Genomic DNA, 21,965 nt, shown 5'->3' with positions numbered 1-21,965 from the left:
TGGATAGCAACTGAAATAAAAAAATAGACAAATCCAGAAGTAGAGACTTCAGCACCTCTCTTGACAACTGATGGAATAACTAGACATAAATCAGTGAGGATACAGAAGAACTCAACAATACCAACGGCCAACAAGATCTAATTAACATAAAGATGGCCCCTGATTGTATGACAATGGTGCTAAATCTGGATAAATCTATCATAAATTGGAAGTATTAACATGAAAAGGCACTTTCAACTTAATGACTTTATGCAGACATAACCCCACAATAAGTCAAGGAGAATGAGTATATAGAACACACTACCCAACAGCAACACATGTGCTTTTCAGTGCTTATGGAACATATACTAAAATAGGCAATATCCCAGGCCATGAAGCAAACTTCAACAAATTTAATGAAATTGGAATCATGCAGAGTGTATTCTTTAACCACAACAGAATCAAACTAGAAATGGGAGATTTTTAAAAGGTATCAGGAAAATGGTTCTGGAGCAATTGAACATGCAGGCAAAAAACACAAAGCTTATCCTAAACCTCACACTTTTATACAAAAATCCACTCCAAAATGGAGAAAATCTTCAAGATGTAGGGCTACGCAGAGTTCTTAGGCTTGACACCAAATAATAATCCATAAAAGAAATTTTATACACCAATTGATATACACCAATTGGTACTGTCCAGACCAGAAAAGGCCGTTTTCATACATACATAAATCCTTAGAGTCAATGACAGAGTCACCTGTGTTTGAGAGCCCTGCAGCCTGGTCAGGGATGTGAAGGAATGAGGGATTGACAGGTCAGCAGGAAAGGTTTCAAAAAGATTAGTTAGGCACAAAGAGCACTGCTAGTGATGGCAAAGATCAGGTAATGACACAACATAATTTAAAATGGCAGGCATAATTAAGGGTATGTTATGATCTACATGACCAAAACCAAATTTGCATGATTGGGCTGAGGAATTGATAAGAAAAGTGGGTGTGTCCTGGAAGTATGGTAAGCAAGACACACTAGTGGAGTTAATTTACAAGAACATCCAAAGGCCATTTGAGGAAAGAGGCTCAAATTTCAGCCTTGGGAATAAAACATAGAGACGGATATTGGTTAGAAAAACACGTAACAAGTTAATGACAATCTACTGGATGTGGAGATAGAAGTAGCAAAATAGTGCAGTAAAGAACAAAAGATCATGGCTGAAGCCTTTCATGATGGAATGTCTAGGAAGTCTTTGTGATTTTGCAGGCACCCAGCAGTGAATAAAGCTGCTCTCTTCCTGGCAACATCTTAAAAGAAACCAGCAGCCCTTGACAGCAGGAATCCTCAAATGTTATACCTGAAGGAGTACTTCAGGCAAGTGAATTGAGATACAGCAGGATAAATGATGTCCCAAGTTCCTGAAACAAGCTCATAGCAAAACCTGGACTAGGACCCCACATCTCCTTATTCCTGTAGATTTCTTTACTACACTGATTTTGCAGCAGCCTTTAGTTTTGTGTTCGTTCATTTAAGAATGATACCCAAGCCGGGCGCGGTGGCTCAAGCCTGTAATCCCAGCACTTTGGGAGGCCGAGACGGGCGAATCACGAGGTCAGCAGATCGAGACCATCCTGGCTAACACGGTGAAACCCCATCTCTACTAAAAAATACAAAAAAACTAGCCGGGCGAAGTGGCGGGCGCCTGTAGTCCCAGCTACTCGGGAGGCTGAGGCAGGAGAATGGCTAAACCCGGGAGGCGGAGCTTGCAGTGAGCTGAGATCCGGCCACTGCACTCCAGCCTGGGCGACAGAGCGAGACTCCGTCTCAAAAAAAAAAAAAAAAAAAAAAGAATGATACCCAAACACAATGGAGGGGGAGGGAGTTGGTCTTCCTGCCCTTGAAATGGAGGCAAAATTGTCTTGAAACTGTGACTCTAGGATTTGCAGTAGTCCAAAACCCTCTTACAGGTTTCTCCAAATTTCTAAGGTGTGCGAGGTGGACGGTGGCTTCTTAGCTGCTTTAAGAAGGAACTTTCTAGTATGCTACCTCTTCACATGGCCACATGGCCATAGCCTGACAATCAGACTCAAGTCATATTCTCCATAAACCACCCTATCACCTTGAGTACCTCTTACCACAGATTAAAGGGAGCTATTTTACTTGCATATTTAATTTTTTAATTGGCTTCTAGATGCATCAACTTTTTCCACTGGCAATTTTAGTATTTATTTAAAGATCAAAGGTTGAAATCAACATACCAATCTTCTTCAACTAAATAAAACAGTATCACCTGCACATCATTAGTACTACTCAAGATCTAGCAGAGACTACAGAAATCATTTAGATTCCCTGCTATATTTGCCATAGAGGAATCTGAGGCCTAAAGAATCTGCTCTAGGATGGCTAAATAGTGACATCTTTAAAAATAAATTTAGTAGTCATTGAAAATATTATTTTTAACATACCTGATACATTTTTGCAGAATCATTTCCCACATCATGGCTAGTCTATCAAACCAAATAAGATAACAAAATTCTTATGAAGGTAAAATATTGAATAAATCAGTTATTAAAAATATCCATTTTCTCAAAATACATTTAAGTGTCCACAAGGTGTCAGGTATAGCGCAGAGTTGTGCATGGGGTCTTTAATCACTGGAATTATTGTGTGAATACCCATTTACCTGTTTTTTTCTCCCAAATACATCAATCAAACCACCAAACACCATACACAAAACAAAGCTACTTCTCCAACTGATCCATACTTGGCAGTATTTATTGAGAATTTCAATACACCAGGCATCATTATCATGTTATACATATGTATAGAAAGTGTATGGAAATGGAGTAAGAGAAAATTTTACTGTTATTAAACAGACCTATTAGGGTCATTTTGTAAAAAATAACAATCCTAATAATACTTATGATTGCTATTTACGTAACTTTCCCTGAATGTTCTAAAGAAACAACAAAAACATGAGACAGAAACCACTGACTTAACAAATGGATGACTTTATTAAGAGAGAAGGACAAGATTGATATTTACCTTGGTCAAACCATCCAGGAAAACAAAGCACAGAGACTTAGAGAATACTTTGGTTTAAAAATTATTCATAATATCAATATTAAACTTGATGTTTAAAGAACCCAATGAGAAATATGGTGTAAAAAACAAACCATGAAAGCACAAGCTTGCATAGATGAATTAATGTAGATGTACAATTGGCATTTAAAAGAGGAGGTTTGCGTTTTGGGAGTGCCTTAACGATGGTGAACACCTGAACCTCCCAAGACACATGAAAGTCACCAGCACCACAATTCTCATTTTCCTCAGTGAGGTCATGAGCAGGAACAACTTCTGCTGTATGGAGGTGAACTGAAAGAGACTCTGCTTCCATTGGCCTAGTCCAGATGGGTGTGTATATTCCCATCAGAACCCACCACTGGTCACCTTTAAGGCATCCACAAAATGTCCCTCACAGTTTCACTTAATGTCTAGATAGGCATGTAGTTTGAGGCAGTCTCTTTGTTTTCTGTCCTCACACAGGCAACTATATTCCATCAAGGTTCTGTTCAATTCCATGAAATAACTATTTCAAAGCTGCATATTCTTCTGGGGCTTGGTTATAAATCCATGAGCATTTGGAATAACAATCCATTTGTTTTATAAACATATCCACATTCCAAGTATCAAAGCGGCACTTACTAAAGAATCGGAAAGTGCCCAGGCAACGTGTAGTCTCTCTCTCAAGAGATCACTTTTCTAAATTATGAGACAAATGACAGCATCACCTCAGATTTCCTGAGCAACTTGATTTATATGAGCAAACTCTTGTACTTTTTAATTCAGCACCTTTTCAAAATAGGTGCTGGGATGGATTCTTCTTAGGGAAAACCCCATTACAGAGAATTCTCATTTTGGAGCATCACTTTTATATTCTATCTCCCCAGTGTATCCTCTCAATATTTATAACACTTTATGAAATAAGTACTGGGTTGCCTGTAAGAAGAGAAAAATACAGCTCTTTCTGAGAAACAGCATTTGGCTTGCAGTTTACAGCAAGAGCTGAAATTAGAGACCATAGGGATTTCCAGAAGTACAAGTTCCAGAAGTACTTTTGACCAGAAGTACAAAAATTCTGATGTCAAAAACCCTGTCGCCAAATTTAATAGCTAGAAATTTTAGCAATTATAGCCTGAAATCCAGCACGACAAAAATTTATCCCAATTCTGTATGTCATAGTATGTTCTCTTAGCTGTCTTCCCTTACTTGTTCTTACTCCTTGATCTTTTGTGAAGAAAATGTTGCTCAAACCCATCTTTCAATTTTTCTGTTCTTTATATAGGAACCTCAGCAATGAGTAACAGGGCACTAAGTTACACAATTAATTCTGTCCTTATCTGAAATGCTGAAACCTGCACAGTGCTGGTTCCCTATGCTATGAAGTTACTCAAAAAGAGAAAAAACATTTTCTAGTTTGCTGAGAATGTACAAATGCATCTTAAACCTATTAAAATGTTACTAGGCAGTGTTCACATATGTATATGTAAGGGAAAGAGAACGGTTTTTAGAGCCACATATTTCTACAACTCAACATGAGTACTCACACGATTGTGTTAGCTTGTGGTATCAAATAGAATCACCACTCTGGTGTCTTTCTTATCACAGCAAAAGTTTTCCTGCTTTTCTCTTAAAAGTAATAAAATAGAAACACTCTTCACATTAGCAAATCTTCCATTTCAAGTAAATGTCTCTGTTTTGGTTTTCTCCTTTTTTTCTGTTAACGGTTAAGCACTTCAATACACAAGGGTGTTGGTGAAATTCTTACAAATAATCTGAATGTCTTCACTGCATAACAGAACCTTTGGAAGTATCTTCTATATCGTCACCATAGAAGACAGTCAACTCTCAATTACTCAAGAAGTGGCCACCTGGTATGAACGATTTGGCCAGGAAAATCTCTCTCCTTCTACCAGTCTTTTTGGTCATGCCACTGTTTATTCAGAGGTTGACAGACAACATGAAATAAAATTATGTATTTATTGTGTTACAGATCAGCCATAAGTCAGTGGCAGAAAAGGTCCAAAGCTTCTGATGACAAGGATGCTTGGGGATCATCTGTGAATGTTAGATCTCAATGGAAAGTTGACTGTCAGTCACATAAAGGAAGTAACGTACACTGACATCGGTCAGAGTCAAACTAATTTAAGGCAGTACTGCTCCTCACAAACAGCGCTGGCATAAAGTGCAGGTCTCATTGTAAAAGTTACTCTGCAGTAGTGAGATTTTCTCAGTTTACTCCTTCTTTCTTGACTTCTCTAGAATTAAATTTCAGCATTTCTAATGACAGTTGTTAAATACCACGAGCAACAATATCCTGACTCTTTCCTTTAATATTCTTACCTCTCACCATGAATAAAAGAGATTCTTCCACCAATAATTTGAATGACACTGTGCCCCATGCAGCATTAACAGGACAGTCTCCAGTTTGCTTCTACCTGCCCATATTCCTTACCATGGGCTAAAAAGAAAAAAGTATTCTATCAACAGTAAGATAAGCAGATATGGCTTTCAGACTCACAGGCACCACCAGAAATGAGAAAATGGGACCATTTTATATAGTTCTCTATGAGCAGTAACAGACAAAGTAATTTAAAGATCTTTTTTCCTTTTTGCTGAAGCATGAGCTTTTGATTTTGTTATGATTGTTGCATCAGAATATGGCACTCGATATACAATGAAGTCTACCTTAGCACTCTCTACACAAATACCGTCTTCTCAAAAGGGAAAAAGCCTTTGGCTACAAGTTCTATTCTATTATCAGTCCTTCAGAGAGCTGTTTACACAGAGATCTCACTCCTTTATTAGGCTGAAGATTTTACAGCCAATCATCATAGTTATCTTTCAAGAAAATAATCACTGAATAATGAATCATCTCGGTATTCCCCGAAGTGATGTTTACACAAAGACAGGACATTAAAAATCTAGGACCTAAAATGTTAACCACTTATGGGGTAAAATGAATGCACCATATTACAGTAGGTATTTCCAATCTGGCACAACACGAATTTCAGACAAGTTTTCACAGTACTAAAGAAAATTAATAATCAGTTAAAAGCTAATTATTTTTATACTGAAAAGTTCTGACTTTGAGGGAAAGTGATGAGCAACAGTCAGCAATGAATTCCCTCATCATCCAGCTCAGCTTCAGTACACATTAAAGAAAAGGAGGGTTAATGAATTGGGTCCAGAATTTTCTAGAGTGAGTTCAGTAAACACAAACACAAGGTCACACATTTTGGAATCTGTTGACCTAGATCCAAGCAGTCATTGCCATTCTAAAAAGGTTTTCCTCCTAAGAGCATCTATCCATATCTTTCTTTTCTAATTCAGCTATTTCTCTATCATCAGAACACCTAGGGTTAATTTTCATTTTCTGTTTTTGTAACTTATTGGTATGCTGCTGGTGGTTGTAAAGTAACTTGGGAAATAGCAATTCAATAGTATGCAAAGCCACTTTCTGAAAATCACAATGTTCCTTTAAATATATGTAAAGCAACTATCCAGTCCCAAAATAAAATACTTATGTCTAATAAAATACATATGTCTAACAGTGGTTTGAACGCAAAAGTCAAATGTTTTTCAAGTCAAAACATTTAATTTGACTCTCACCTAACTTTACTTCCAAACAATGATTTATAAAATGTGGAGGAGAGTGGGTGTCTATGTCAAGCAGCCTTATGATAAGGCTCCATAACATATTGTGCTTATTCAACAATACAGGTGTTAATGAGGCCTGGCCTCCAAAGGACAAAGATACAGAAACAGAAAGGTTTTCCAAGGCCAGAAGTATTAGTTACATCACAACATTAAAGCGTAACACATTGTGGGCCTACAAATTAAACTGCACGTGTTCTTGCAGCAGGAACAATAACAACAAAAATAAATGCTTCCACATTTATATAAAAATGACCAAGTAAAAAGCAGAGAACACAGTGAAAAGTGTCTGGCAGTTCATTAAAATACACGAGTTGCTTCTATAGTCTCAAACATTATTACATTATTTGAATGAGAATGAGTAAGAGGATTTAACTGACTGAATTGCATTTCTATCTCCTTATTCATAGGGTAATAATTACTCTGATATTATTTAAAAAGTGTTTGCTTTACACAAAAATAAAATAAACATAAAATATTTTAAAATTGTAATCTTTTAAAAACCTTTAAAAAAAGTAACAAATTTTCAATAAAGATGTTGAATTAGCTATGACAAGGGAAATACCACCTTTGGTCACTTACTAAGACAGCTGAAACACTACCATTCCGGGAAGTGTTAAGTGGTATGAAATTTTTTTGAATAAAGTACCTCCAGTTAACATTTTACAATAATAAATAACTGGATGAAGTACATGAGAGGCAAGAGAAATGCAGAATTTTTAAAGTAAAACTGATCATTGTATGAGATAGAAAAATAAATATTTATGAAATAAAAAATGGCAAATGATTTTGCCTAGTTATCAAATAAAAATACACTGTTTTTTCCTTTAAAATTACAATAAAAAAACTTTGAAGGACACGAAACAAAATCACAGGGCAGATAAAGAAAAATATAGCATTACTATAAGTAAACAAGGCCTAAGCTTTGGATATTGAAACCACTATCTGGAATTTGACTTAAGGCCAGGACCTTCCATTTTGTCTCCAACTTCCTTATTTAAATGGAGGTTTTTCTTATCATAGCTATAAAAAGTCCTGTTATTTTCCTTTTCCTCCATTTCTCCAAAATAACTATATAACGAAGGGATGCAGATTATCTTTCTGATTAACATTTGCCCAACACTTAATTCAGATGATTTTACTTAAATTCCTGTAATACACAAACTTTATGAAACTACAAATCTTTCTCAAAATGAGCTGCTTGAATATTGTCCAACTTTAAAGACTATCTGAAAAGATAAGGCAAACAGAAGGCAATTTCCAGTAGGAAAAAAATTAACATTTTTCTCTAGTGACCTATATATTTCTTTCCTAAACAAACGCCATATTGAAATGCCAAGAATTTCAGATTTACACAATGAAAAATAATAGCAAGTCAAGTTATATATGAAGGTGGGGGAGAGAGAGAGAGGGGGAGTACAAGTGAGCTTGATTGCCATTTGTCAGCAAAGCAGTATGGGAAAATAAATATGGCAGTAAGGTCAGCAGCTACACAAAGACTCAATTTCTTGAAGAGGGGCTTGAAGGTCTTGTACAAAATACAATCCCTTGAACAAAGGAATACTAATGTTTAAAACCAAATACTTGGCTGGCTGGATGCAGTGGCTTATACCTGTAATCCCGGCACTTTGGGAGGCCGAGGCAGGTGGATCACTTGAGGTCAGGAGTTCGAGACCAGCCTGGCCAACATGGTGAAACCCCCTCTCTACTAAAAATACAAAAATTAGCTGTGCGTGGTGGCACACACCTGTAATCTCAGCTACTTCGGAGGCTGAGGCAGGGGAATTGCTCAAGCCCGGGAGGTGGAGGTAGCACTGAGTCAAGATTGCACCATTGCACTCCACCCTGGGTGACAGGGTGAGACTCCACCTCAAAAAAAAAAAAAAAACTTGGATAAATAACCACTTTATCAAATTCAACTTCAAGTTGAATTAATCTAATTATTGGTATGTAAACACAACATTATTGAGAGGTTATCAACAAATACAGATATGACTTTAAGCAAGAGAAAAACCTCAGTCTACAGCCAGAGAAGGATGGCATCATTACTTATGCAATCATCTTTCAATTCCATTTCCTTGGCTCTACAAGTAAATCAAAAACAAGAGATGGAATACAAAGATTTTCATATATCTGAGTTAAAATTTCAGAGAACTAAATTTTTGTCAATAAATACCAATAAATGGTCCATTGCCCAGGGGCTTCGGAAAGCCTTGCTACTGAGTCAAAAGCTGAGTAACTGTTAAAGAATGCTATCTAGGCCAATCTCACCAGGAGGGCTGAGAAGGAATATGCAAAACCTCTATAGTCCATCTAGTCAGAATAACATATTTCAATTGCTTCAAGAGTTTCTTTTTTGAAAATACTTTATGGTATTGATTTTCTTTTCCTAAAGAATACAAAAAGCAAAGCCTCTCTCCTTCAAAATATCATACACTAATGCAACAAAAAGCTATTTCTTATATTCTTTTATTCTGCGTTGCATCCAAACATTGTTTTACTTTAATCATTCATCTCCATAAAATTTGAATTGCTAATTAAGGCCTACTCCCTAGATACCAAATTCCATACCTAACAAAATGGCAGTTTACAGAGCTCTTAGATATATGCAGCATAGAGGTGGCCAATATTCAGAAGCTACATTTTCTTATACTGCCCAAGTGATTACAAATAACCAAAATATTTGAAATGAATTAAAAATTATTTATGGTCAGAAATACACTTGAGGATAAATCCCAGGAATGCAAACACAGGAGAAAAAAATAAGTGTAGAATTCATTCTGTATCACCCAGTAATATTTGCTATAGTGAGTCCATTTTCAAGGCAGATTCCTAGGTTTTTAATGCTTGTAATGAAAACCTGGGGAGGGGAAGAAAAAAGGAAACACAATTAAGGAAAAACCTTTGAAACTCAGACAGCTTTTTCTCCCTGCCCAAGTAAAATAACTTTATTTCTATACATTTCAAATGGTACTTTATTCTTGATTGTGACGTATATACAGAATCAATGTGTTAGTTTAGTATTATGCATCAAATGTACGTCTACGACAGTAAGGTCCCCCTCAAAAGGTGATACACATAGTTTGAGAAAAATACGAGCCACTTTGTTAAATCGGGAACAGTGAAAATGCCACCAACTGATGGAAGCTGAGGTGGGATGTTTTGATGAAGATGTTTATAATGTCCAACTAACCTTATTTTTAAAATAATGCCTTTTATCTTCTTCTCAGTATGGGATGCAAGTCAGAATGGTGGGGAGGGAAGCTTTCTTAAAAATGCCAGTGCTGGACAACCTCCATCCAGAGATTCTGATTTAAGTATTCTAGAGTGTCATTTTTGCAATGGTATTTTTAAATAACAGCAGAAAATGTAATTTAAAGACATTTCGGGACATTATTATTAGACTTAGAAATGAATAACAACAGTATCACCTAAGTCTTCAAAAATCCTAACCAAAAAACGCATCAATTAATGAGATCTAATATATCTGCAAAGTCTACTGCACTCTGCAAACTTCTTTTACATATGTAATCTTTCATGATCCTGACAACTCTGACGCTTTCCATTTAGACTGCCTCCATTTTGTAGAGGAGGAAATCAATATAAGAAACTATCTCTTTCAGCATTTCATTCTACAACTCTCATAAATATGTACATAAGTGAACCCAGATCCTTGCAAGAGCAAATATAACCCAACTGTTCGTCTGTCAGAGGCATCTGAACCAGAGCAACTCCATCTTTAACAGCGGCTGGATAAAATAAGGCTGAGACCTGCTGGACTGCATTCCTAGGAGGTCAGACATTCTAGGTCACAGGATGAGATACGGGGTCAGCACAAGACACAAGTAATAAAGACTTTGCTGATAAAATAGGCTGTGGTAAAGAAGCTGGCCAAAACCAAGACGGTGACAAATTTGAACTTTGGTTGTCCTCACTGCTCATTATAAGCTAACTATAATGCATTAGCATGCTAAAAGACACTCCCACCAGAGCCATGACAGGTTACAGATGCCATGGGAACATCAGAAGTTACCCTATAAGGTCTATAAAGGGAAAGAACCCTCAGTTCCAGGATTTGCCCACCCCTTTCCCAGAAAACTCCTGAATAATACACCCCTTGTATTAATCAGCATATAATCAAATAACCATAAAAATGGGCAACCAGCAGCCCACACTGCTGCTCTGCCTATGGAGCAGCCATTCTTTATTCCTTTACTTTCTTAATAAACTTGCTTCTACCAGTTTACTCTATGGATTCCCCTAGAACTCTTTCTTACACGAGATCCAAGAAGCTTCTCTTGGAATCTGAACCGGGACCCCTTTCTGGTAACACATTTTAAAGGTTTCATCCAGTTTAGATATCCCTATTTTTTCTTTATGCTTTGTTCCATTTTTCTTTTGCATAAAAGTTACGTGGGAGTTGTGCATGCATATTTTAAATCTAATTAATAAGAGGCATGGGCAGATAGGAAACAAGAGCCACTCTAGAAAATGCAGTCCTGCAGATCTAAATGGAGGTCACCATCACCCTTTAAGAATCTGATGAAAGAGCTGGGTGCGGTGGCTCATGCCTGTAATCCCAGCACTTTGGGAGGCCGAGGCAGAGGGATTACTTGAGTCTAGTCTGGGGTGACATGGTAAAACCTCATCTCTACCAAAAAAAAAACCAGAAATTAGCCGAGCATGGTGTCACACGCCTGTAATCCCAGCTCCCTGGGAGGCTGAGATGGAAGGATGACTTGAACCCAGGTGGTGGAGGCTGCAGTGAGCTGAGACCATGCCACTGCGTTCCAGCCACGGGGACAGAGTGAGACTCTTGTCTCAAAAAAAAAGTGAATCTGATGAAAGCTTCTAGAGGAAAATGTAAATAAACAGAATATCTTACATACAATTTAGAGTGTTCTGTTTTCTGTTTTTTGTCTTGTTACTGTTTTAATAAATGAGGAGTGCTACAGCAATGTGCTGAGAGAATAACTTATTTTTGCACTCTAGTGGAACACAGAATTTGATTTTTCCACTACAACGTGAGGCTTATAGTTTTTTAAAAAAAGATCCTAAACTTGACCATACACACTCTTCTTACCTTTATGAGAGGACTCTGATTTTGAGAAATGCCGTGTGGAACTCTGCTGGTTTGTAAAATGAGTGTAATCCAAATCTTCACCATCTGTCACGATAGGTGGTGGTGGCCTAAAAGAAAGCCAAAATTTAAAGGGGCATTCTAAGTAATGCTTACTATAACTCCACCTCTCATTGGATTGAAAGGTAAAAACATTTTCTCGCGAAATCAAAAGCCAAAATGCTTCAGAATTCACACTGTAGTTCTTGGACAGTTGCATGGCCTTGAATAAATGATTTATCTTCCCGTTCCTTTGTTTTGATGTCATAATTCAATAAAAACAAGTATCTCCTCAACAACTGACACATGTTAGGAACTGTGCTAGATAAACAAAGATTAGTATGATGTGACCACTGCCATTTATAAGAAATAAACTTTGTTTTGGTGCATCTTCCCAAGTCAAAGAAAAAATAAGAGAATAAAGAACAGAAAAGAAGAAAATAATAAAGTCAAGGAAGAAAGGAAAGGAAAAAAAAGAGAAGAGGGAAGGGTAGGAGGCAGAAAGGAGGGAGGAAACAGAAACAAAATTTCATGATCAAAGTTCCTTTATCCACTAGGTGGCAAAACAGATCTTAATATATTTGCAACTTCTATGTAATACACTTGTAAACAAAATAAAAAATAAAATTTTTACTACTCTAAACTTTTTATTAATTACTTAACATAGATTTATGCAAACATGTGGCACTGAAGCAGAAAACCTCTCATTCTTTATTTCCCAAAGGTGTACTCAAAGTTTGCACTAAAGGATAGCACCAGATTAAGATTTATCAAATATATAACCATACTGTAGGCCATTAAGTATATTTATATGTAAAATCTAGAAGCCATAAGTATTCTGAGGTTTGTAAAGTTAAAATTGGTTTGGTACAACGGGCTCTGTCATGTAAAAATAAAAGCAAGTGTTTTCAAATTTTTTATCTTGTCCTCAAGCAATAAATCTTTCCCCGGGTATTCAGCATCCAGAAGAGGTCAGCATGGGATATAAACTGGTATATGTGCTGAGGACTATGCTACAGGTTCTACACAGATTATCTCAATTAACTTTCAGGACAAGTCTACATGCTAACTATCACATACATATTTTAGAGTCAGATTAGGTTAGATGAGGTAAATAATCTGTCCATGTTCACACAGCTGTTAAGTGGCACACCCAGGCCTCAAACTCAACTGGATTTCAAAACCAGTGTTCTTAACTACTCTAGTATGCTCTACTACATACGTGTGTATTTTTATCAGGAGCAGCATCATCTGTATACAAGACTATATGTATATATGTGTATTTATATATACGCATTTGTATATTTTCATAAGTATACTTTCATAAGTATCTATACTTATACTTTCAAATATCATTTCATGCATTTGTTGTATACATATAAGTAATGGAAACAGGGAATAATACATTTTTCTAATTTTTATTTTTAAATCATTTGTTTACAAATATTGGAAATTAAATAGTGTTTTTCTTCAATACCTGATATTTATAACACTTATCTTTAAAAAACAATGTAAGACTTGGTGGAAAAATTGACACAAATCAATCTGACTCTAGGATTAAAGAACTTAGCTTCAAAAAGCAAACAAGTGGCTTCAGAAGTGACTCAGGCCCAAAAAAACAGAGTTAGTAGTTACAGTGACCCAGTCTGTTGCTCTCTCTTTTACTAATGTCATTAGGCAGTCAAAAATCAGGAAACAGAAGTTGAGCGGGACTCACAAAAACAATCCATGATTACTGCCTCACCATCAACTCATCATCACGGAAAAGCATGCTAAAGTTATGAAACAAAGCACAGGATGCCCAGAAGTTTTCTAGCATGTCCATGTAAGGATAAACAAATCAATCTAGAATGGCTTCAGTGCTCTTAGGTATACTGTTCTGCTTAGTTTCATGTTACACAGAGAACAAATCTTGCTGCCAGGAGTCCTACATCAAATTATTTTGTTATACCGGAGACAACTGTTTTAAAGTTAAGGGCATATATATCCAAGTTAGAAAAATCTTATTAACCAACACTTTGTTGTATAGTTTATTGTATTAAGACTGCCTGTTTCCTACCTTTCTCATGAAATAATTTACATCTTTAACTTAGTGATATAGCCAAATACTTCATAATTCACTTCAAAATTCATTTAAGAAACCCTCCTAGACACTTAAACCAGGATGTCTCCCTATGTTATCATCTTGTACTTTTCATCCATAGTACTTAACACAATCGTAATAGTTATTTGGATAATTATTTTTTTAAATTACAAACTCATGAGAACATGACAGAGTTCATTCTTGTTGACTGATGTGTACCCCAATTACGTGTGAGCAATTATTAGGATGCTCAATAAATACTGGATAAATGAAAAATGGGAGACAAATGTATTTCACATCCATAAGAATGCTTAAGGAATAAAATGAGATTTATAAAATATTTATTTTTTCTAAGGAAAAAATGTAAGTAGAATAACAATATTACCATTATAAAATCCTGTAGTTAAAACAATTTGGAACACGGGTTGAAATTTTTTCCAGTTACAAGAGTTAGAATTCAGATTGCTAAGTGATCCTCTATTTCCTTAAAAACAGTAGAAAACTTCTTTCAATAGTGTTTTGTAGTTCTCCTCATAGAGATCTTTCACCTCCTTGGTTAGAAGTATTCCTAGGTATTCTGTGTGTGTGGTTATCGTAGATGGGATTGAGTTCTTGATTTGATTCTCAGCTTGAACCTTACTGGAATATAGAAATGCTACTGATTTTTGTACATGGATTTTGCTTCCTGAGACTATGCTTAAGTTGTTTATCAAGTCTAGGAGATCATAGATGACACAAATAAATGGAAAAGCACTCTGTGCTCATGGGGTTGGAAGAATCTACATTGTTAAAATGTCCAGGTCAGGCACAGTGGCTCATGCCTGTAATTCCAGCACTTCGAGAGGCCAAGGCAGGCAGATCACCTGAGGTCAGGAATTTAAGACCAGCTTTGCCAAGATGGTGAAACCCTGTCTCTACTAACTATACAAAAATTAGCTGGGCAAATAGCTAAGACATGGAATCAATCAAAATGCCCATCAACAGTTAATTAAAGAAAATGTGGTATATATACACTATAGAACACTACACAGCCATAAAAAAGAATGAAATCATATCGTTTGCTGCAACATGGATGCTTCTGGAGGGCATTATTCTATGTGAATTAACACAGAAACAGAAAACTAAATATTGCATGTTCTTACTTATAAGTGGGAGCTAAATCCTGGGTTCACATGGACTTAAAGATGTGGATAATAGACATTGGGAACTCCAAAAGGAGGGAGGGAGGCAAGGGCTGAAAAACTTCCTACTGGGTACTCTGTTCACTATCTGGGTGACAAAGTCAAAACTACAAACCTCAGTACCACACAATATACCCTTGTAACAAACCTACACATGTATCCCCAGAATCTAAAATTAAAATGGCAATTTTTGAAAAATAATAACAACAAAAGTTAAACACACATACACAAAGAGTAGAAAATTCTGTAACAGACAAAGAAATTGGATTGTTGACCATAAGTATTACAAACTGTACATGAGAATTTGTTTCTCCTCTACTACTACTATTACCACACTTCAGTAATAAACATCTTGACCTAGGAAGTGCCATGTTTTTCAATCCTTGAAACCAACTCTTTCTGTATAGCTAGCTAGCTAAACTTTCCCACGATGATTAAATGTGAAAGAGGAAAACCACAGATTCTAACCAGAAAGCATACATTCTGATATTAGTTGTGCAAGGTATCTACATATGCAAGATATATAAGCTTTAACGTTCAATAATGAAAATACAGGTTTCATAAAATTCTTACTTTTTTTTGTCATATATACAATCCTTCTAAAATGACATTTAAAGACAAATGTTCCTCTAAGATAAAAACAAAAATTTCTATTCTACTAGCTGTAAGTCACTTTTCATTCACTTATAATAGTCATTTTTAATACAGGATCATTTGATTATTCACTCTTTCAGTATGCCAAATATTTCTGAAGTATGTATTACATTCCAAAAACTCATTTTCAGACTTTAATAAACTTTCTTAAGAAATCATCCAATACTGTTCCATCATATATGCTGTCAATGGTATTACTATTCTAAAGAGACCAAGGATTTGAAGACCGCAGAATCAGCCTAAAGATGATTTAAATTCATTTGACTAAAAAAAAGATAATAATCCAGATGTATTTACTTAGTGAGAACAGATTAGCTGCTGCTTCTTTTACTTGGATACTTTGGGAATGTACTAACCCTACAGAGTTCTAAAAAAATGTTTGCTGTGTGCTTAACCAAAAGCTACAAAAGAAAGATTTTATATAACTAGACAGAATATGCCACTATTGTTCTCAGAGCAATACAAACCCAATGTAATTTTCTGAAGGGTTATCTTCTGAAAGCAAATGAGTTTTAAAATAGAGGATGACTTTTTAAGGACACTAAATACATTCACTTGAAGGAAACAAGTCTAGGAACTTCAGTGTGCGCATGAGTAGCAACAACAGTGTCAATTATTCAATGAAATAAACGTTGTAAGAATTGATAAATAATAATCAAGAATAAAATTCAAATTTGAATAATTCAGAGTTTTCAAAATGTTAAATTTAGTGTTACTTTTTTGTCTTGTTTTTAACAGTTCTTCACATTCCAATCATGATTTCTTTTGAAAGGTAACAAAAAGCAATTAAAAAAAAAAAAAGAGGTTACTTCCCCAGAGACTTAAATGTTGACAATGTGAGGTAGAAAGACAGCATCTGCTCCATAACTATGACGCATGACTGTTTGAGATAAATCAGAAAGTATGTACACCATAGCCACACCTATCTGCCAAGCAGGATTTAGACAGTCTGCAAGGATTCAAGATTTTGTCAAGGGCACTGGGACTCAGAAAGAAAGGAGTTTGAGCATGTACAAATGTCACACACACACATCGGTGTGGCTATGAAACCCGGTAAAAATTTACAACTCGAAATTTTTATTTAGGAAAAAAAACGACTCTCATTCCCCAAGCTGAAAGCATAAATTCAGTGAATGTAGAGGTAAGAATCAGTCCTAACAAAAAGTACATCCTTCCTTATCCACCCCAACTTTTGTAAAATCCTGATTTGATGTGCACAACTCAATTTAAGACTGGAAATAAAGTTTGAAAAATGAAACTCCGAACATCTTGACACTACCTCACAAATGCAGACTTTTGGATCTCCTCTCCAAAAAACATACACTCTTCTTAGGCAACTGACATCTCCTTACTCACCCCAAAGTCAACTTCCTCATTTTCCTTTTCAGGTGTCATCTTACCGTGCTGGCCTTTCATTCTTAGAACGGTGAGGTTCATCACTCTCTTTCGACTTTGAATATGCTGCTTTAGCTGCTTTGGGCTATGGACAAAAATACAAACAAACCAACAAAAAAATCACAAACACACATCCAGCCCAGAATCATCAAAGGGAATAACATACACAATCCAGAATCATCAAAGGGAAAGATGAAGTTTAGAAAATATGTTTTATCATGCCAAGCTCTTCCTCAGTAATTTCAGATTAATTATATTTACTTGAGCAACATAATATATTTATATATATAGCCACTCCAGAGGTAAAAAACTTATAGCTGCAAAGGTATGTTTTGGGCTTACATGGAAGGTGTATTTAGCCCACTCATCTGACAGCCTTGGTCAGAGCAGCCAAAGGAATGGGCTAAACACACAGGAACATGCTTCCCTAGATGGGTGTGCTTGGCCACTGATTATTAACATAATAGCTACACGGTAACTGACAAGAACCAGTGGACGCCCAGAGTCTACGGAATCCAGGTTTGTGCACTTGAACTTCTTTCCGCACACCTGTCTTAGGCTGATTTCCAGCCAGTAAACTAAGGCACATTCAAGTCAACTTTTCCAAGAGAGGTACTGTATCAGTACCAGTTATAAAATAAAAATTACAGAAGTCATGATACTTGCTAGAGATGTGGCCACTGCCCTCTGACACACTTGATTTATAATCCTTAAATACTCAGCCTTTCCTAGTTAAGGTAGCAAAGAATCTGAGTAACTCCTGGGCAATTATTTGTGGCTTAATTTATTTAACAGAAGTATTTGGGAATCCTTGACTAAAACAGTATGTTAGAAAAAATCCTGAATTACTGAGTTAGTTAAAAGACAGAGCTAAATATACATAATTAATATGAGAATAATACATTCATTGTTTTGAGACTAACACTTGGGTAACTGAGCAACAGGAAAGAGTACAGTAATACTATTAGCAGAGTTTCTACACCTTCTTTTTCCTCACAACCATTACTGAGACTGTGAGGTGGGACCAGAAGCCCAATGGAGGAATTTGTTCAAGAGAGACCAGTGCTAAACACCAACTGTATCAGGAATACACAACCTAGGTTTCATTCTTCTGGGCCTAAACTCCCTCCCTAAAAACCCTGTATTGTACAAATTCTCTCCCTATTCCTCCACTCTTTTTCCACCTAGCTTGACCTTCTATTTGTTATCTGTTTACGCTTTGTCTTCCTCTGTACATTTTACACTACTATCAGAAAAATGTCTTTGTCTTTCCATGGAGGTCCAAAGTGTCGCCCTGTGCACTGTCACTGATGAATAAAGTCTGCTAAACTGGAACTTGCAACTACCACAGCAGAATGAACTGCAGTAACTGCTTATTTTGTCTACAGTTTCTGATCAATGAGGGGAAGATAACAGTCAAACTCATTCTAGATAGGTCTTGCACTGTGACATAAATAATAATTGTTGGTGATAAGTATGTATCTTTCAGTCTGCCACAAACCATGTTACTTCAAAGGAAAGAGAAACGGGTACATGATAGAGATGAAAGATAATGCAAGCACAAAGAAAGTAGAGACGGGAAGAGAAGTTCATTCTGAAAAATACGAAAGCATGTGAAAATATGAAAGCATGTGAAAATATGAAAGCATGTGATAATATGAAAGCATGTGAAAATGCTACATTCTTCTATAATCAAAGTACTGTATATGAAAACTAAGACTGTTCATGACCAGAAGCACTTGCATTTCAGTCAGTCTTAAAGGGAACAGAATGAGTTTTCAATCTTAGCAGTAACTTTTTACATATTTTCAAAAATTCAGAGATTTTTCATGCTGATGGAACCTTCACAGATCAGATTCACATATGCAATAGTTAATTTACATATCCATACATCCTAACTATATTTGCAGAGCTTAATTTAAAAGCAGAGTCCCCTTTTCATTTCTAATGTTATTTCTAATTAGAAAACAAACAAAACGCACTCTACCTTCCACTCAGGGTCTTGCTTTCTTTTGTCCAAAGACGGTTTCTCCCGCTCCTTGGCTTTTTTGTAAGCTTTCTTTTCTTCAGCCATTAGAAGTCGAGCGATTTCCTAAACAAAATACAGTCAATATCATTAACTGCAGAGTTGCAGATAGAAATATACTAGGATATTTCCAAAGATTATCAGCTAAACTCATTAACTTACTTCATCCTGAGCTACTTGAGCGGCTCTCATGTCCACCTGGGTAGCCTACGGTATCAAAAATACAAAAACAAAGAATTTAATTGGAGTCTATGTTGTGCATTTTCAATATCCTGTACAAATCAAGCTGGTTTATGAAACTAATTGTGACACACGTTCCTGAGGTTGATAATCAGTTGGTAGGCTGTCACCAACCAGAGTAGGAACTCTAGATTTTATCAAATCCTACAGCAGGGTCATGGAGATCTATCATGGAGATGGAGAGATGGAGTTACGGACTTCACTGTTAATGCTTACTCACTAAGCAAAACTGGATACTTTATTCGTATTGTCTTGATTTTTCCACTCATTAAAAAAAAAGGTTTCTCAATTGATAGAGGACTATTAATATAATTTCAAGATGGACTAAATTCACACACACACAAAACAATACCCATCAATATATCTAAACTTTTGCCTTCAACTTTGCTCACCAAAAGTTCTTCTTCTTGTAGTTTTCTGGCAATTTCAGCATCATACCATTCCTGATCCCTGTGGGCGGTTCGTGACGGAGCAGGTATAGTTTCTTTCGTCACTCTTGGCTTAATTCCTTTTAAAAAAAAAAAAAAAAAAAAAAAAAAAAAAACTCAATGTAATAAAACAACTGAGGATGTTTTCTGAAAAGTTATGAAATTTAAGATAAAGGACATTTTCTTTAATAGCTAACAATGACAATAAGACTTCTACTCCAGAATTCAGTGTGGGGTGCATTAAAAATATTTTTGCCTTAGGAATGGAAGCGGCAATGTAGAAAATGCATGCATTTAAACAAAGATATCTAACCAAGCCTGCCCGGTAAAAAGTCCCCTCTCACATGGTTTCTGCAACAGCAGAAAATTATGTAAGAAGCTGCAAGTGAGGCCCCGGAAAAATACAAAGTGAAAAAAAAAAGTCATTGAAAACAAAAAGAATTTAAAGACAAGCAAATTACAGAGTCAGAGTTTAAAAGAGGCTACACTGTCAAGGCTGGAGGAGAGGAGAGGCTTCTATTTATCTCAGTCTGCAAACTTACTACTTCAGAGGGAGCAGAAACAGCAGCACCTGGTAGTCATGTGATAATACCTGTTAGACAAGCAGTGGCCCTGCCATGGCTTTTGCTCTGAGAGTAAATAAACCCGCTCACTTTAGATCTTCCCCACAGCTTTGATCAGACTGATGGCACTGTGACATCTTAGGGAAATATAACATCAGAACTATATTGAGAGCACAATGACCAGAGTTCTATTCCAATTTATTCCTATAAAGCAATTCTGGCCTTAAAATTTTATTCGACAGTGTGAGTGTATTATATTTAGAATTAATAAAAATTTTGAACACAGTGAACAAGATTATTCATCTGAAACAGTTCATTTCAGTAAATTAACTATTCAGAGGACAAAGAAAATGTACTCCTGATTGTCTCTTTATGCCAGTGGTTGTCAACCAGGGCTATATATTTAAATCACATGAGGGTGCTTTGAATACATACAAAAACATTTGCCCCAATCCCACAGATTCTAAATTAAGTACCCTGGGTGTGCCCTGTCCTTGGGTAAGTTTGTTTTAAAACTCCCCAGTTGATTCTTACTAGCAATTAATATTGGCATCACCTGTTTAGTGTATTATATCCATTAAAATTACTGTAAATTAAAATGCTTTTTGTCAAAATCCCTCACCACACTTGACTCACTGGCTATTAATTTAAAAAAAAATAAAATACAAGCAAACACTGGGCAAATGATGAGAATGTAAGTATTTTGTGAAGCCTATCTTTGTACAACTTTCAACCTGGCTTCTGTGGCTTCAGAAGCCACAGACTCATACACATCTGTATTTCCTTCAAACACTAGTAAACATGGCTTTCTTAGCTTCAGACCTAATAGAACCTGATTGCACAGACCACTTCAAAGCATCTCTAGAGCCACTGAGTCTTATGCTGGGCTGGGCTTAATGTAGATTTCTGAGTGGTTTGGGACAGCAAAAACAACAACAACAACAACAAAAAAACAGTGGCATAGTCCCAAGAGTGGACCATCTGAAATAGAATATAAATCTCCCTGAGTTATTTAGCTTAGTCATAACTAGGAAGGCAGATTTCAGAGAAAATGAAATTAGATATGGAACTCAGTACTGGGCAATGTCAGTGGACAAATAGTCTGCTATATATACCATGTTCCAATGTATAGAAAAAATGATGCTTCAATAAGCAGCCCAAAGCTTAATTAAGGATGACGGAACATGCCTAGCTCCTTCACTTTTGTCATCCAGGGAAATAATACAGCGGGATGTGCTCAAATTTCAAGAGACCAAATTTTCTCCACTATTACGCCTTCTTAAGTACACCACAGAATTAGTCAAGAAGATTTTTCACTTTCAATTTTATTAAAGACACATTGTTTTAAATTCTACCAAAGGCAATATTCCATTGAATAGTCTAATTCAGTTTGACAGGGTGATAACACTATAACCTCTGGCAGTTAAAAAGAGAATGATGACTCAGTAAGAGTCAGAATCTGAGGTAATATCTCTCAGTTGCAAATATTTAGAGGGGAAACGGTTTATTTAAACCCTTGATGTATCATTGGAATGTGTAAATCTCATTAAGTAGAAAATCCCCACAGCTTGGAATACTAAATTTCTG

The 21,965-nt window shown here is 36.1% G+C and overlaps 1 protein-coding gene across 7 annotated transcripts in view; it reads right to left on the bottom strand.

Annotated features, from left to right (window-relative positions):
• Window positions 1-2,963: 2,963 nt before the first annotated feature.
• The window catches only part of CCDC50 (coiled-coil domain containing 50), a 101,002-nt gene continuing 82,000 nt past the window's right edge, over window positions 2,964-21,965 (bottom strand). For all 7 annotated transcript variants that reach the window (XM_031663883.1, XM_031663884.1, XM_021934983.2 and 4 more), the window contains 6 exons: window positions 19,780-19,895; window positions 19,310-19,354; window positions 19,109-19,213; window positions 17,127-17,206; window positions 11,773-11,879; window positions 2,964-9,549 (listed from right to left, as the gene is read on the bottom strand). In XM_031663883.1, the coding sequence (XP_031519743.1) occupies window positions 9,530-9,549; window positions 11,773-11,879; window positions 17,127-17,206; window positions 19,109-19,213; window positions 19,310-19,354; window positions 19,780-19,895 (473 nt within the window). In that variant the 3' untranslated portion in view covers window positions 2,964-9,529. The remainder of the gene's footprint in view (window positions 9,550-11,772; window positions 11,880-17,126; window positions 17,207-19,108; window positions 19,214-19,309; window positions 19,355-19,779; window positions 19,896-21,965) is intronic.

This window comes from Papio anubis, chromosome 2, assembly GCF_008728515.1.
Source record: "Papio anubis isolate 15944 chromosome 2, Panubis1.0, whole genome shotgun sequence".
NCBI classification, from domain to species: domain Eukaryota; kingdom Metazoa; phylum Chordata; class Mammalia; order Primates; family Cercopithecidae; genus Papio; species Papio anubis.
Note: the sequence above shows the minus strand (reverse complement) of the source record. Positions and strands in the feature narration are given on the sequence as shown.